Consider the following 17,390-nt stretch of genomic DNA (forward strand, 5'->3'; position numbering starts at 1 on the left):
GGCCCCTTGGGTGCAGCATTAGCACTGGAAATGTCCCCGTTTGTGTTCCCAAAGTGCAGCATTAGCACTGGAAATGTCCCCGTTTGTGTTCCCAAAGCCGCCTGAGCGTGCGCGGCCGGGGCTGGGGAGATTTATGCTTCCTAAGTACATTGTAAAAGTTTTATAAAGTAGCTTAAATATTTACACAATAAGCATTTAAGGAAACAGTTATGCCTCTAAAGGAGCTGCTGATCCTTTGGGTCCATCAGACCATGGACATGAGGGTTTTTTAACTGTCTGACCTCCAGGAATTGCTTTTTCTTTCTTCTTTTTTTCTACCTAACTGGTTTTAAGCAGGCAAACAAATGGAAACTCATACACAGGAACCTATAAATAATGTTAATGACCTGGCTTGTGTCCTCAAAAGCCAGGAAATTTAGGAACACGCCGGCGAGCTGGCCCTTTGCTCACTGAAGGGTGGAAAGCATAGCTGGGAGGATTCTTCCCCAGTATCCCACCCATCCCTGCCCTCTGGCAGTGGGAGCCATTCCCTGTGTCCTGTCCCTCCATCCCTTGTCCCCAGTCGTTCTCCAGCTCTCCTGGAGCCCCTTTAGGCTCTGGAAGGGGCTCTGAAGTCTCCTGGAGCCTTCCCTTCTCCAGGTGAGCACCCCCAGCCTGGCTCCTTGGAGCATCTCCATGAGCTCCTCTGGAATTGCTCCAGCAGCTCCACATCCTTCTTTGCCTTGCACTTCCCCCAGCACAACCACCTTGCTTCTGCTCCCAAATTTCCTCTGGCCAGGCTCCAGTGATGCTGCATCTCCAGGGAGCTACAAGGGGCCTGTGCAGCCCCCTCTTATTTCTTGCTTCATCCAGCACCAGGCTGTGAAATTGCCTGGAATTCCCCCCTCGGGAGCTGCTCCATCCCACTGTAAGGGGGGAATCCTGGACAGGTTTGGGTGGGAAGGGACCTGTGCAGATCATCAAGTCTGATCCCCGTGGATGTGTTGAGGAAGGTGGGAAGGTCCAGCCACTGGTCCTTGGCTTGTTCTGCTTCAAGGAGAGCATCCCAGACCCCTTGGGTGACCATTCCCTCTCATTTCAGGCCAGCAGGGAATGGGGACCCCCTTGGCTGGGTGGGTGGGTGGGTGCTGTGCTCCCCTCCCCACCAGCACCCACCTCCCCTTCCCTTGTGCTTCCTGAGGCACTCGGGGCTGGGTTTTTTTTCCTCCCGCTCGCACGGCAAACGGATGTTTAGATCCGAGAGGAAATGGGATTGCTGTTTGCTTGGCTCCTCCTGGAGCAAACAGCCCTTCAAAATAACTCCAGTGGCGTAAGTGCCAGGAAAAACAGCGAAGCCAAAACCTTGTAAGCAAATAATTGGCCTTTTTGTGAGAGGGCTCCTCTTCAGCTCCAAGTTTGCAGATCAGAGCTGCTCTTTTCACGTTTTGTTTTGAGGTTTTGCAATTCTTCTCAAAGCAAACAGATCCAGTATGTGCCAGATGGGTTTTGCTGATCCCAGAGTGCTGCTTCCAGGTGATTCCCCTGGGACACGCAGAGCTTTTGGGTGGGAAACTGGAATTACTGGAGTTCTGGAGCTCAAATGTGGACCCCGAGTGCTGGGTGTTGCCCTGGAGGAGGTGGCCCCAAACGGTGCCCTCAGGGTGTGCTGTCCCTGTCCCTGCTCCTGCAGGGATGGCTCCTGCAGGGCCCTTGGCCGGGGCTGTGGGAAGAGCTCGGCCTCCCCACGCAGCCCAGCCCAGCCTGCCTGAGTCACCCCGGGCAGGGAAAGGCTCAGCAGGTTGGGAAAACCAGCTGGAAACTCCCTGCCTGCCCCAGGGCTCAGCTTTGCCCCAGAGCTGCACCCTCCAGGTGGGAAAACGGGGCCACGACCACCCTAAAACAGCCATCCCAGAGGAGAGCCCCAAAGAGCTCCCCAGGGTGAGCACTGTGCCTTCAGGGGTTTCTTTGGGATGCACAAGCCAGGAGCCCAATCCCTGCACCCCCAGAGGCCCGTGCAGGGGAGCAGGATGTGTTTAAGTGATGAAGAGTCACCCAGACCGAGCTGTCTCACAGCTCTGCAGCCATCCCATCCCCATTTTCAGCTGCTCAGCTTCCAGGGAAAGGGCTGGAACGGGGGCTGCCACCTCCCTGGGGTGTCCCTGAGGGATTGACAGGCACCAGCACCCACCAGCACCCACCCAGGTGCTCCTGTGGTGGAAAATGCTGAGTTTTTCAGGGTTGGCAGATCTGACACAGAGGATGCAGAGGTGGCAGCGTGTCCTGCTCCCTCTTCATCTCCCTGTGGAAAAACTCATTTGAGCAACGACTGCAGACGCTGAGGTGATGTACAGGGGGAGCAGGTACTTTTTTTAAACTTTATTTTATTTTTTCCTTTGGAAATGCAGCCTCTCACAGCCATGCTGTCACAGTTAAAATAAGGTTTAAATTACAGGGCTGGCTGTGGCTTTTTCCCTTTCTTTCAGAATTTTTGCCAACTTGCAATTTACTTAATGAAATCCTGCTATTTCGTTTAACTGGGATATTTTTTGCAGATGTTGATTTAACCCAGCTTTATAAAATATGTGAACTGTGCAGTTTCTTTCCTATTTTTAACAATTTAAAGATTCTAGTCCAGGACTTGACAGAGCTTATAACACCAATATCTGTTTGTACCATGTAGGAGTGGGGTTGAATGATGAGACTTCCACATCATCCACAGCCCCATCAGAAACAGTGTGAAATGCTGCAATAATGGGCAAAAATTTCCCAAAGTGGGAATTTGTGTGAGCTTTGTGAATGTATTTCTGGAAAAGTATCCAGCCCTGGTTCTACACCCAGTTATTCTTCAGGGTTTTTGCAGGGGGATTCTCTACATCCACGTGGATTCTTTGTATGTGTGATATATATGGAGTGAGGGGAAAAAAGGGGTCTGGTTTAGGCTGGTGACAAGCTGCCTTTTTAACGTGCAATTCCTGGTGTTTCCCCCAGTATCCCTCACTTTATTTTTTAGAAGGGATTTCCCCGGAGGGAGGGGAGGAATCTGATATTTCTCCTGCAGTGCTGAGTTGAGGGAGTGCAGTGTTGGACTCATTATCCCTGAGGATGCCTTCACGTGCTGCCTTAATCTCCCTGGCCTTGATGTACAAAGAGCCCGACCTGCTCCCCTTCCTCTCCTTCCCTTTTCCTCTCCATGGGAAGGTCATTTATTTGCTGATTCTTTTGCACTTTCTGAATTCAGCCTTTGCTTCCAGCCCCAAAACAGCTTGTGGAGGAGTCGCAGCCACAAACCCCGCGTAGACCAATCCTGGAAAGGTTATTTTTTTCAGCTTGAAAATTCAGCTCCCAAGAAAGATGAGAGCTTGTCCTAGAAAGGTGGGAGAGTTTTTTAATCCAAACAGCTCCACTGGCTGTGTCCTTGCTATAACACAGCACAGAGGGACAGGACGCAGGGAATGGCTTCCCACTGCCAGAGGGCAGGGATGGATGGGATCTTGGGGAGAAATTCTTCCCTGTGAGGATGGGCAGGCCCTGGCACAGGTGCCCAGAGAAGCTGTGGCTGCCCCTGGATCCCTGGAAGTGTCCAAGGCCAGGCTGGAGCACCCTGTGATAGTGGAAGGTGTCCCTGCCATGGCAGGGGTTGGAATGGGATGAGCTTAAAGGTCCCTTCCAACCCAAACCATTCTGGAATTCTGTGCTAACTCATTCATCCTTTTCTCCTAGAATATCCCAAGCAAAGCTGGAACTGTCTGGGATTCGTATTAGTGCAGCAGGACAGGATGTATTCCATGGAGCTCTCTGTGGATTTTGGCATTTTCCTATTTTCCCCCTTCCCTCTTTTTTTTTTTTTTTTTTTTTAAGCAACTGTGGTTTGTAGAAATGAAAACAAGTCCTTCTTGGCCAGGGAGGGTAATTGGTGTGAGTCACCTCCAGTCTCCATGGGCAAGTACAGCATGAGGAATGTGGGAGAGGACTCTGGGAGATGGGGATTGCAGAGGTCTGGGCTGCAGTGATGCTCTTCAGTGTCGTGGGTTTCATGCAAATACATTGATTTTCATCCCCCACCCCTCCTTCACACCGATTTCCTTGCTGTTTCTCTGCACTTTAATAGGTTTTACAGCACCCCTCCAGGGAGTATAAAAATGTGACAGTTGGACTCCAGATTTTAGCATTAGAGCTGAATTCTAACAATTTACAATTTAGAATTGTAACAATTCTACGATTCTAAGAAAAGATTTGTTTGATCTTCAGGGATGGTCTTGTCCCAGGTTAGCAGAAACTTCTCTGAGCTGCTGGTTTGTGGATTTTGCAGAAGCAGGGCCCCTCCATGGCACACAGATGGCACAAGGGCTGTTTTCCAAGGCACTCAGGGTGCTGCAGATCCTCCTGGAGATGCCAGCACGGCATCCTCACTGCTCCACTGTGGACGTGGGGCTTAAATCCCGAGCTGCTGAAGTCATTGTTTAGTCTTTGCTTGAAGTGGGAGTGAGAGCCCGTGGATGCTGGCCACGAGCAGTTGTGAGTGGCCCAGCTGCCTGCTTGGAGCGAGGGCTGGGGCGGCCCCAGGGACGTTTACACACAATACATGGAGCAGCTATCGGAAAATCTGGCGCGTGTGGGTGCCCACGCAGCCCTGGGCACGTTGTAGGAGGGCAGGAGCCATCCCTGTGCTCCCTTCCACCCCTCCTGGTGGGATTCCTGCACCCTTCTCATCCCTGCTCACCCCAACCCCATCCCAGCCCTTTCAATCCCTCCATCAGGCAGGAGCCCGAGACCTCCCCGTACAGGTTTAGCCTTTCAGCATGACCAGGTTGGCCGGCACACCAGAGGGATTTGTTTCCATGCAAAGGCCACGCTGGCACCCAAAATCCTTTTAATTCCCTGTAAAACCCCAGCAAATCCGCCACGAGCGAGGACTTGCAGGAGCCGTGGGCGTTGTGACAGCGGTGGCAGCCCCGGAGCCCTGGCTCCCGTCTCGAGGTGCCTGCACAGACAGAGAGGCTCGGCAGAGCTCTATCAGGAGCAGGATCTTGGGTTCTGGCCAGGCAGAACAAAGCCTGAATTCCCATTCCACTCGCAGCCCCTGTCTGCTTCCCATCTATGTGAGGGTGCTGATACCATGCTGGAAAAAAGCGCCTTTTTTTGGGGTTGCTGGGGAGGAATTATCAGATGAGGGGAGGCTTCAGCTGGAGCCCATTTGGAGAGAGGGTTGGGTTGGAATGGAGAACCCACAGCCGCTCTGGGGTCTGGGATGAACCCTCTGGCACAGGGTTGGGTTGAAAGCCAGAGTTCCCAAGCTGAGGTCTCACGTCTGCCCGGCACCGGACTCCACGCCCAGCTGGCCAAGGAGGAGCAAAGCAGCTCGTTCCCATTTGTATGGAGAAAAATATTTGTTGGGCTGCTGCTTGTGGCCCCCTCAGGGAGCCTCCTCTGGCACAGGTTGTTTTCCAGGTTGGGGATGGTTTCCTAAAGCTTTCTCAGTCCTTGATACTTGCAGTGGTGTTGGCGTGGAGCCGACAGAAACTCTGTGGCTGCTGAGAAATCAGGGTGGCCTTGGGATTTTTAGCCCATTTGCTGCTCCTCATGTCACCTCTGGAAGCCATCAGCTCGCTCTCAGGAGTGAATCCCATGGAGGTGTGAGAGCAGGGAGAGGCTCTTGCTCCAAAGGGAATGGCTGGGGCTGGAGCACAGTGCAGGATCTCAAAATACGTCTGGTGGTGGTGTCTGGTTTGGTATTGCTTTGGTTTTCCTCCAAGGGAGGCAGCTCCACTCATTTCTGGTTAGGAAATTAAAAATCTGCTGCAGCCACAGCATGCTCAGGGTCCTGTGTCCTGTCCGAGCTCCGAAGCCCAGAATTCCCATTTTCCTGGTGTTTTGGGGAAGTGGATTTTCTATGATCAGCTGGGACATCTGAAGTAGGCCTCATGAAGGGGAAGCTGAGCATTCCCCTCTGGAAATGGCAAATTTGGGTTGTTCCTGGAGGGAGCTGAGCTATAATTTGGGGTTAGGCTGTGCAAGGAGGTGGTGATGGGCTGCCTGGCCTTTGCAGGACAGCCTTCCTGGTTTGGAGGAGCTCAGTGCCCATGGATTATCCAACAACTGGATATAAAAAGCAGCCACTGCTGGGCCAGTGGTCCTGCTGCTGCTGCTGGGGACGCCCTGATGTTCTTGGGAAGTGTGAAAAATGAGGAGCAGCAAGCAGCATCTCTGCAGCCTCTTCGTGACATCCTCCCCAACTCTGCCTCTGGCTTCAAAAACAGCTCCAGCACCTCAGTGCCCCCTCCACCCTGGGAGAAACCCCTTCCTTGGAGGTCTTTTCCATCGTTAATGATTGAGGATTAGTGCTGGTGTGCACCAGCAGGGTTTGGTTTGGTGCAGCCAAAGCCTCTGGCCCGCTGAGGAGATTCCCAGGCTCGGCTCCAGCGCCCAACGTGCTCTTCCCGAGCGGCGCGATGGAGGCGGCAAGGGGTGTTATTCCTGTTTCTCTTCTGAGGGACCTACTAATTAGTTTCTGCTTTTAAAAGGCTTTGAAGAGCTCAGCCGAAACTCCTCTGGGAGCGAAAACTATGATTATTTATATTTATCCCATTTCCCAGCGCCTCGGCCCCGCCGCGGGACGCGCCGCAGCTCCGGCCGCTGGGCGGATCATCCCCCGCCCCCAGGGGATTCTGACAGCACCCACAGCTGCTCTGCCAAGCCAGAACGGCTCCCAAAGGTGGCTGAGAGCCCAGGAGATCCCATTTGGCCATCCCAATCCCTGCCCAACCCACTGGGATGTGGCTGGGATTGCAGCCCCCAGATTGATGAGCAGCGGGGCCGGGCGTGGGGCAGCGCGGGGAAAGGAGCCTTGGACATCACAGCTGGAAGGGAGTTCTGCCATCCTGTGATTTATGGGGTGATTTCTCCCAGATTCTCAGCGTTTTTCAGGCTCTGGGAGAACAAAAAAGCGGCTGCACACATGGTTGGGTGGAGGACCTGGAAATGTGCGAGTTCTCAAGGTAAAAGTGGGGGGAAAAAAGGGGTTTCCCCCCCATTTTTGTCCTGGCTTCCCCCACCCTGCTGCAGAGGGCACTTTTGGGAATGAACCTTCTCCCCTGTGAGTGGAGCTGGTGCCTTGCCAGGAGAAAAAGCCAATCCCAACCAGACGACGCTCGGAAGATTTTCATCAAACCTCCGGATTTTACAGAAAATCAAATAGTGGGGACCTTCCCTTGCCCAACCTTTCCCCTGTGGTTTTCACCAGCTCGTTTTTCTCCCCGTTTTCCAGCTGCTTGAGGCACAGGGATGGATGCTCATGGGGATGCCAAGCACGACCCCAGGATTTTGCTGGGTTTGGGTTTATCCAGGGCTGGTTTCCAAGAGGGAAGAAGTCCCAGCCAGGCTGTGGTTGATGACAGGTCTGATGCTTTCAGAAGTGGCAGCCAACGTGGGCGGTGACGTTCGGGGCTCCTTTTGAAGCTGTATTTACACTGTTGTGTTCCCTCGGACGTGCCAGGTGTAATGCAGGTACCTGCACGGCCCAGGAGCTGCAAAAGCCATGGATGTGCCTGAAAGCTCTGAGCAAGGCAAGCTGAGGTTAATGGAGAGACTGTTGGACTCAAAAACATTTTAGAAACATCACCTAAATCTCTGAAAACTTTGGCCTTTAGAAGGAACACATAAAAATGTCAGGGAAAAATACCTGAGTTGGTTTTTTCCAGTTTTCACCTTTGGCTGAAAAGCCCTTTCTAAAACAGGGGAGCTGGGGAGAAGAACAGTGCTAAAATACCTTAAACTCATGTTCTGGACTGTGGATTTAGTGGCCAGGGAAAGTCCATTAGAAGCAAACTCCTTGAGTTTAGCTTGAAAATAAGCTAACTGATGATGACTTCCAAATTTCCGGGCAGAACTAAACATGGCATGTGTTTTGCTTTGAAGGATAAAAAAAAAAAAAAGAATTAGCATGAGCTGATGATTTTGCAGAGTGGTTTCTTTTATGCAGAGAAAATTGTTTTCATCCTCATTCTTGGCATTGGCTCCTTGTCCTGTGTTGCTTTTGTTTCTTGGGCTGCCATGGAAATGTCCCCCTTTCCCCCCAGGCCTCTCCACACACCTCTTGCACCAGCTCTGGTGCTCGTCAGACCCTTTTTTTTGAACTAATTTAATTAATTAACCCAGCGCAAGTGTTCTTCAGAGTTAATCATCTCCTGGGTTAACAAATTAAATCTGCTGGAGGGAGCAGCAGAGCTCTGCTCCAAGGGAAGGGCTGGAAGAGGAGGAGGAGGAGGAGGATGGTGGACGTGGTGGTGGGGAGGGCTCTTCTCAGCTGTCTTCCCGTGGTTTTTGTGGGATAAATGAGCTGAGCTGGTGTCCATGGCTGCCCAGCAGCCACATCCAACACGAGGAGCGTGCCTTGTGAGGGTGGAGGAGCTGGGACCCCGCAGTGGCAGCGGTGACACCAGATTAACGACGACGTAAAACCACACTCTTGTTTTGTAGCTGAGACGGGAGCTGGGCTGAATCCTTCCATTCAGTGGAGTAAACCAGAAACCTGGGAGAGGGTTTGGTGCTGTGCAGCACGGGAAGGTGCAGCTGGCTGTCCCTGTGGCTGCCCTTGGCCATCGGCTGGGCAGCCGGCGACCGCTCCTCAGGGCCTCTGTGAACCTTTTGAAGCTTTTCTTGGGGAAATCTGGGACAATAAAGGATCCTCTGTTGATGCTGGGCTTTAAGGAAAATATCCAGGAGGAAAACCAGGGCTGCCCATCCTGCCTTTTTCCCCTCAGGAGCCCGTTGTCCTGCTTTCACAGCAGCTTCCCTGGAGAAACCAAGGAGCAGCTGGGGAAGGGGACTGAACTGTCCTGTCCTCACCAGGATTTCCATGTGGAGAAGCTCCTGCCCAGCCTCCTGTGTCTGTTCCCTGCTGGGATTAGGATGCTGCCCTAAATACACACAGTGGGGCCAACATTGGGGCGCTCCCGTGGTGGCTCCCCAACCCCTCCGAGGTGCCCTGAGGGTGCCACCCACGGCTCCTCCTGAGGATGGGCAGCCAGAAGGGGCTGGTTTGTGTCCCCTGAGGGGCCCCCCGTGCTGGGGACAGCTCTCAACCTCTCCCCAGCCCAAGGGGCCGTGCCGGGGTTGGTGCTGGTGGCTCTGGGGGGCACAGTGATGCATTCCAGCTGAAACTTGTAAGGCAGAGGTATTTTAAGTATATTGGCTTAAAGAAAATAGTTGTGAGCTTTGCTGGGGCAGATTGACAATTAATTTCTTTTTTTTTTTCTTCTTCTTTCTTTTTTTTTTTTTTTTTTTGCGGGGCCATAAAAATTCCATTTCTGCTGTGGAAAATTTTAACCCCTTCCTAACCCTGGCGCTTGTTTCCAGGGGTATTAATGGGGGATTATTTTAACTGATGGCTCCCCAGTGAACTGTTAATAGATTTTGGGGAAATGTGTGTGTTCTTTGTGCTGGGCTTTTTATCTGCACCCTGTTCACAGTGACCTGTGTATGGCTGTAACCTTCCTGCTTCCCTGCTCCTGTGTGTTGGGCAGTGTAAATACAGATCTGTGCTGTGGCAGAGGGGAGGAAAACGACTGAGCATGGGGCTAATAGTCCAAAAGTGGAGTAAAAGGGAATGGAAAGGTGTTGAGGGAGGATGTAACTGAGCTCCATGGCCATGGAGTGTGAGGCTGCCCTGTGACACAGGAGGGAGGGACATGGAAATGGGGAGTGGGCTCTGTGGTGGGGGGACTTTTGAATATCCTGCTTCATTTCCAGGTTGCCCAGATGTGCCTTCAAGTCCCCATCACATCTGGAGAGTGCAATGATTTATTTTTTCATGTGCATGGTCTTCTCTATGGGCACCTCTTCAATGTGTTTTGAGAAGCTCTTCCTTGCAGCCACGTATTGAGGGGGGCATTTGACCTGCTGAGAGGAGGTTTGGTGGCTTTGGAAAAGCCAAAGAGTGAATCAGAGCCGTTTCTTTCATGTGCTTTGTGATCTGCCCATTTTTTCCACCCTGCTCTCAAATGCAACATCAAGCAGTGGGACTGTGCAGCGTTTTGTTTTGGAAAAAAGCATCTTTCTTTTCTCTTTTAAAGCACTCCTTTGAACTTTACTGGCATAAAACACTGTCAAATCACAAATAGTCTCAAACCTCAAGTTATTTTCTTTACCTCCACAGTCTGCAGGGAGCGACAGCAGCAGCGCTGCTAACGCTGGGAGGATTTACAGTGTTTGCTCTCTGCATTTATTCCCAGACCCAGATTCCTTTTGCCTGAGCCACGCAGGAGCCTTTTCCCTTTAAATTCTGGGTTGGATTCTCCTGTCTTGTTCCTTTATCTCTAACTGCTTGAATTCACTTTGGGATGTGCTGCGAGGCATCGGCATCGCTGCGTGGAGGAAACAGTGGTGGAGGAAGGAGTAAACACAAGGCAGAGTTCCAGCCCCTCCATCTGATGGATGAAGGTGGCTTTGATGGAGGAGATAGCCCTGACGCCAGCCCCTCTGGAGCTGCTACAAGTTGTAGTTGCCTACAATGATAGTTGTTAAAAACCCCTCCTGTACCACTGTGGGACTCAAATATTTTCCTTTCTTCAAAAAGAACGCTAACAAGCCCGCCTCTGTTCCAGCAGAAGTGGGAGGGGGGGGAAAAACAGAACAAAAAGTGGATTTTCTTGTCTGTGCGTAAAGGGCAGCGTGGAAAAAAAAAAGAGGAGGGAAAAGTGGAATATTTATTTAAAAGGAGAGGAGGAGGAGGTGGTGCTGTGCCGGCCGCCCCTGCTCTCTGCAGAGTGGTAGTGGCTAATGGCTGGAGGCGAAACTAATACTTGGCAGGGGATGAGACACAGCACAGGCCCCCCTGATTTGGGGGCTTGCTGAAGTGCTTGTTTTATGTCAGGGCTGCGGAATGAGTTCATCTTTGCAGGAACTGGTTGAGTGCACTGGGAGATAAAAGGAGGGAGAGGAACCCACTGGGAGCACTGGGAGAGGGACCCTGCGGGCAGGGGCTGCCCAGATGAGCCTTGAACTGTCCCCTTCCAGGGGATTGTTTCCCTGTGGGTTGCTTTTTTTTTGGATTTTAAAGACTTTCCTCTCCCCTGGCCAGAAGAAGTGGGTTGGAAGGAAACTTCTCACTTCTTGAGGTGCAGTTACCTGAAACTCACGTCGACACCTGTTTGAAGGAGCACAGGACTTCTCCAGAAGTGCTGTGAGCTGGCAGAGCTGGCACTGCCAGCCAGGAGCTGTGGGATGACAGAGATGAGGAGCTCATTGGCAGGGGGGTGCATTCATGGCTGGAATGGAGGGAAGTTCCTGCCAGAAGTTGCATGGAAATGCTTTTAATAAAGCTATTTCAAATGCATGTGAAAACCATCTATGTTTTTATGGATGATTTTGCTTAGATATTTCCCAGTTCCTGGAAAGCAGAGACAGCACCAGGGCTCTTGGCACCTCCAGCAAAATATTTTTGTAGGATAGGCTCTGTTTTCCTCCAGCTTTATTTTTCCCCCCTTGTATATTAATTTGCACTAAACCATGAGAAACTCCTATTTAAATGTTTATTGCTGACTGTTCCCCTGATTAATGGAGCTGCTGGGGACACTGGAAGTTTGAAGTTGTCCCATCCTTAATCTGTAAGGGAAATGCAGGGGCTGAGCAGTAGTTTCTCAAAAATGTAATAACAAAACCAACATGGCTAATGGGCATGGAGGGCTTTGAGGAGGTTGGGAGGTTAAACAGATGCAGAGCTCAGTAATTGCTACCAGCCTCCAGCCCCGGCAACATGAAAGGCCCTGAGCTGGTCTGTAGCCCCCAGATCACTTGAGTGGGACAACAGCAAAAGTTCAGTGTTTGGAGAGAGCTTTGGGAAGGCATTGGGAGCATCTGTAGGATGTCCCAGGGGAAAAATAACTGTGGAAACTGGATGCTGTGGAAGATGGATTGGTGTCTTAGCACCCTGGTTGAGTGGAAGTTGTCCCAGTTGATGTGGCAGGGGGGTGGACTGAGATGGTGTCCCCAAAAATGTGATCTGTGGTGGGTGAAGGTGAAAAAATCTGACACAATTCCCCCAAAAATGTGATCTGTGGTGGGTGAAGGGGAAAAAATCTGACACAATTCCCCCAAAAATGTGATCTGTGGTGGGTGAAGGGGAAAAAAAATGACACGGTTCCCCCAAAAATGTGACCTGTGGTGGGTGAAGGTGAAAAAATCTGACACAATTCCCCCAAAAATGTGATCTGTGGTGGGTGAAGGGGAAAAAAAATGACACGGTTCCCCCAAAAATGTGACCTGTGGTGGGTGAAGGGGAAAAAAACTGACACGGTTCCCCCAAAAATGTGACCTGTGGTGGGTGAAGGGGAAAAAAACTGACACGGTTCCCCCAAAAATGTGACCTGTGGTGGGTGAAGGGGAAAAAAACTGACACGGTTCCCCCAAAAATGTGACCTGTGGTGGGTGAAGGGGAAAAAAACTGACACGGTTCCCCCAAAAATGTGACCTGTGGTGGGTGAAGGGGCTGCTTCAGGCTGATGAGCATTGCCCACAGCAAAGGGCATCCTGCTGCCTGCCCCGTCACCCCTTCCCCCACGGCCCTCCCCTTAAATTTGTATAGTTACAACTCCAGTTAAACTCCAACAAAGCCGCTTAATTCAAAGCTGGTTAATGGGGAGGGGAGCCCGGTCTCCTCCGGGGTAATTTGAGCCTGAAAAGAAGCGGGGCTGGAGGGCTGTGCCTGAAATCCGGTGTGTCAATGGGGGCTCTGGAGCAAAATAATGGCATCACCCCGCGGGCGAGTTAATGGGACATGATGGCACGGAGGCACCGGGGTCAGCAGGCCGCAGGCACGTGAGGGATTGTCAGGGAGCTTAATGCCGGCCACGGAGCGCGGCCGGCTCGGAGCAGAGCTCCTTGCTGGAAATTCCACGGCGGTTTTCCGTTAACCGGTGTGGTAGGAGCAGGAATGATGTTCAGCAAGTGGTTAATTCGCCCTCTTTGGGGCTCCTTCCTTTCCTGTCTTCCTTCTGGAGACATCATAAATTCTGGAGGCATCATAGATTAAACAGATTTCTGGCAGCCTGCGTCCCTCCCGTCTTCCCTGAGTGTAATTCCTAGAAAGAAGAGATGTTTCTCATTGTCTGGAGAGAGTTCCAGTGGGTTTTTAGAAGGACATGTATAGTTCATAGCAGCTACTCCCCCTTGGCATGAAACACTTCCTCAGATTTCATGTTCCCCGCGGGAACATCAGCGTCGCTGTCAGAGAATGTTACACAGAGGAGACACCCGGCGGGTCACTCATCCAGGCACATCCTGGACATCCCCGGGGGTCAGCTCGCCACAAGTTGGGCTTGGAAAGCGGGGTTGCAGGAGCACAGGGGTGCTGGGGAGCCACCAGGCTCAGGATACCGGCACAGCGTCCATACCGGCTCCGGGGCGAGGAATGCAAACATCCTGAGGGCCCAGCTGTGGATGCAAGGTTGGACATTAAATGGAGAGACGTGCTGAGCTCACGGGAGGAGATAGTGGGTGTCCTGTGGGGTCTCCAGCCTGGGCTTGAGCTGCCAGTCTTGGTGGCATTTGACACAATCAAAGAGAGGATTTGAGCTGAGCACAGGCTTTGGGTTGAAGATGGACTTTGGGTTGAGCACAAACTTTGGGTTAAACAGAACTTTTGAGGTGAACGCAAATTTTGGGTTAAATACAAGTTTGGGTTGAACGCAAATACGGGGTTGAACGTGAAGTTTGTGTTGAACACAAGTTTTGGGTTGAACACCGCTTTTGGAACGAGCATGGAATTCGTATTGAGCACTGTCTTTGGGTTGAGCACTGTCTTTGGGTTGAACACCGCTTTTGGGAAGAGCATGGAATTCGTGTTGAACATAAGTTTTGGGTTGAGCACCATCTTTGGGTTGAACACTGCTTTTGGAAAGAGCATGGAATTCGTGTTGAGCACGAGTTTTGGGTTGAGCACCATCTTTGGGTTGAGCACCAGTTTTGGGAAGAGCATGGAATTCATGTTGCAACACAAGTTTTGTGTTGAGCACCAGTTTTGGGAAGAGCATGGAATTTGAGCACAAGTTTTGTGTTGAGCACCGTCTTTGTGTTGAGCACCAGTTTTGGGAAGAGCATGGAATTTGTGTTGAACACAAGTTTTGTGTTGAGCACCAGTTTTGGGAAGAGCATGGAATTTGTGTTGAGCACAGATTTTGGGTTGAGCACCATCTTTGGGCCGAACATGAAGTTTATGCTGAACACAAGGGTTGGGTTGAGCACAAGTTCAAGTTCTCACTGAGCAAAGCTGATGGGTGGGAGGAGCCGTTTCCCAGGCTCCATCCCTAAGGTTTCCCAGGTGATCCCAGCACTCCTGACTCCCTGTCTCTCCCCACAGACGCCAGCACGTCGCCCGACGCCGTGAAGAGGAGCCATTGGTGCAACGTGGCCTACTGGGAGCACCGGACGCGCGTGGGCCGCCTCTACACAGTGTACGAACAGTCTGTCAGTATCTTCTACGACCTACCTCAAGGAAACGGCTTCTGCCTCGGACAGCTAAACCTGGACAACAGGAGCGAGACTGTGAGAAGGACTCGAAGTAAAATCGGCTACGGGATTTTACTGAGCAAGGAACCAGACGGGGTGTGGGCCTACAACCGCAGCGAGCATCCCATCTTCGTCAACTCCCCGACACTGGACATCCCCAACTGTAGGACTCTGATCGTGCGCAAGGTGATGCCGGGCTACTCCATCAAGGTGTTTGACTACGAGAAGTCCTGCCTGCTGCAGCACACGGCCGAGCTGGATTATGCAGACGGGCCCTACGACCCCAACAGCGTCCGGATCAGCTTCGCCAAGGGCTGGGGGCCGTGTTATTCCAGACAGTTCATCACGTCGTGTCCGTGTTGGCTGGAGATCTTACTCAGCAACAACCGGTAACGCCTCCGACGGAAACGAAACATCAACAGCAACAAAACACACACACACATAAAAAAAAAAAAAAAAAAAAAAAAAGGAAAAAAAAAAGAAAAAAAGACACAGACTATCCCAAATATCATCTACCTAGATTTAATATAAAGTTTTATATATTATATGAAAATATATATTATACTTGTAATTATGGAGTCATTTTTACAATGTAATTATTTATGTATGGTGCAATGTGTATATGGACAAAAAACAGAAAATGCACTTTGGCTTATATAATTCTTTCAATACAGATTTTTAAAAAAAAAAAGAAAAAAAAAACCAACAAAAATTATACAGCAAAAATAGGAGAAAGCCCTAATTTTGATGTATGGTTTTTTGAAATATTATTAATACCCAGACAAAAAGCTAATACCAGTCACTCATTGATAATAAAGTATTCGCATTATGGGGGGGGATTTGTCTTTTTTCTTCCCCCCCCCAGCTGAAGTTGGCAGCAGTCAGGGGGGTTCCAGGGGGGCAGCTGCTGTCTCCCATCTCAGCCAGGGCCCTGGAAAACCAAAAAAAAAACGAGTTGGAAGGCTGCAGCTGGCTCTGAGAGGAGGGTGAGTGAGGCCAGTTGGGGAGCCAGGGAGCACTGGGAGGAGGTGAGGGGAAGATCTGTATCTTCCTCAGGGCTGTCTGACCTCTCTGATAACGTGGTGGGAACATGGTGAGGATGAGGGTGCACATCCACGTTTGTACAGATTCATCTTCATCAGTGCTAATCAGTAGGACTTGGAGAAAAGCAGGGTATTGCATGGCCACAAAGCTGCCCAGCAGGACCAGCCTGGATTTTTGGCCTTACCCAGGGGTTGTCTGTGAGCCCTGCGTGTCCCGGACGTGTTTGATGGTTGAGAAACAAATGGAGGTTTTGGACAACTCATGGTTGGGTGGATCCTCCACTGGAGCATGGCCTGGATTTTGGGAACGTCTCCAGTGCCTCGGAGGAGTCATGAGCAGCTTTGTCCCGTAGATCTCCCAGTCTGTCATCCAGGCAATAAATGATCCAGGAGTGTTTGGGAAGAATATATTTACTCTGAGGAGCAGCCGCAGCCAAAAAAATGTCCTGGTCAGATGTGCCTGTCTCAGCTGATTTACTCTGCCTGGAAATCCTGGATAAAATCAGCTCCTTTGCTCTGACTTGTGCTGGGCCTGGCAGGGGCAGGTTGGACACGGGCTTTGCTTGGTCAGGGAAGTTATTTATTGCCAGGGAGCAGCTCTGCCAAGTCCTGGAGTTCTGCTACAATTCCCTCTGCCTTTGATTCCCATCAAATCCCAGCCTCTGGAGCCCAGTGACTGGGAAGCTTTCAAGGTTGCAGAGGATGTTTCTGTCACCCTCACATTTGCAGAGAAAAAGAGGCAATGAGACCTCAAAGAGTTAAATAGGGCCTAAATTTACTACTCAAAAACCCTCCTGGTGCATGTCAGGGTCCTGCATTTTGGCACCTGGACCTGATGTTCCTGCCACAGCCACGAGTGAGGATGGGGAATGACAGAATTGTGGAATCCTGGAATGGTTTGGGTTGGAGGAGACCTGAAATCTCAATCTTGTTGCACACCTTCCACTGTCCCAGGGTGCTCCAAGCCCCGTCCAGCCTGGCCCTGGACACTTCCAGGGATGGAGGGAGGTGGGGGCTGCATCCCACAGGGAAGCACAGGAACCTGGGTGGATGCTGGGAGAGGTCTGAGCAGGGAATGTCGCAATGACATCCCCACAGTCATTTTTCAAATTATAACCATATTTGATGTTTAATTGGGACCACATTGGTCGAATTCCTGCAGCATCAGTATTAATACTTGACATCATTAATTTTTGTTTGTGTTACAGCCATTCTTAGGGAACGGTGTCAAAACATGTCACTCTCATTTAAAGCAGCTTTCAAGAGCTTTGCAGGGGTTTTTTTATCCCTTTGGCTTAGGTTTGGTGGGTCCTGCCAAACCACCCACCTCTCTTGCTGTATCGCTTCCACACAGTCTATCAAGAGGCCATTTTTTATGTTTTGGGGTTTTTTTAAAGAGATTTTTCTCCGTACTGTCCTCATTTTACCTGGGAAGAACCAGCAGAAATTGCTTTCCCTGATTCCTTTTCTTCTTCCCAGCATTTCCCACCACCACCCCTTTGCTCCCTGTCCTCGTGCAGCAGTGCCACCATTTTCCACTTTCTACCCACTTCATCCATAATTTTGGACAAAACAGCACCAAGGATGGATTTGAGGGTTAACCCTGGGCTTTCCCTTGTGCAATCCACTGATGGTGCTTAATTCTCTTTCTTTTCATTACTCATGTGCTTTCCCAGGAATAAATCTGGAGTTTTATTTCAGTTGACAGCGGAGCTTTAGAGGGAATAAAAAAGGATTTTATGGTGAGGCAATGAAATAAGACATCAAGTATCCTTTTCTGTCTCATTTTGCCCCTTTAATACCTTATAATCGTTGAAACTTAGAACTCTTTAAAGGAGCTTTAGGACTTCAAAGCTACTGAGCTCC

General features: G+C 50.8%; 1 protein-coding gene across 1 annotated transcript in view; it reads left to right on the forward strand.

Moving 5' to 3' along the window:
* SMAD6 (SMAD family member 6) overlaps positions 1 to 15,310 on the forward strand; it is a 39,070-nt gene extending 23,760 nt beyond the window's left edge. The window contains exon 4 of the mRNA XM_053955100.1: positions 14,333 to 15,310. Within this exon, the coding sequence (XP_053811075.1) occupies positions 14,333 to 14,874 (542 nt within the window). The 3' untranslated portion in view covers positions 14,875 to 15,310. The remainder of the gene's footprint in view (positions 1 to 14,332) is intronic.
* The last annotated feature ends 2,080 nt before the right edge of the window (positions 15,311 to 17,390 follow it).

The sequence above is a fragment of the Vidua chalybeata genome, chromosome 13 (genome assembly GCF_026979565.1).
Source record: "Vidua chalybeata isolate OUT-0048 chromosome 13, bVidCha1 merged haplotype, whole genome shotgun sequence".
Taxonomy (NCBI): Eukaryota; Metazoa; Chordata; class Aves; order Passeriformes; family Viduidae; genus Vidua; species Vidua chalybeata.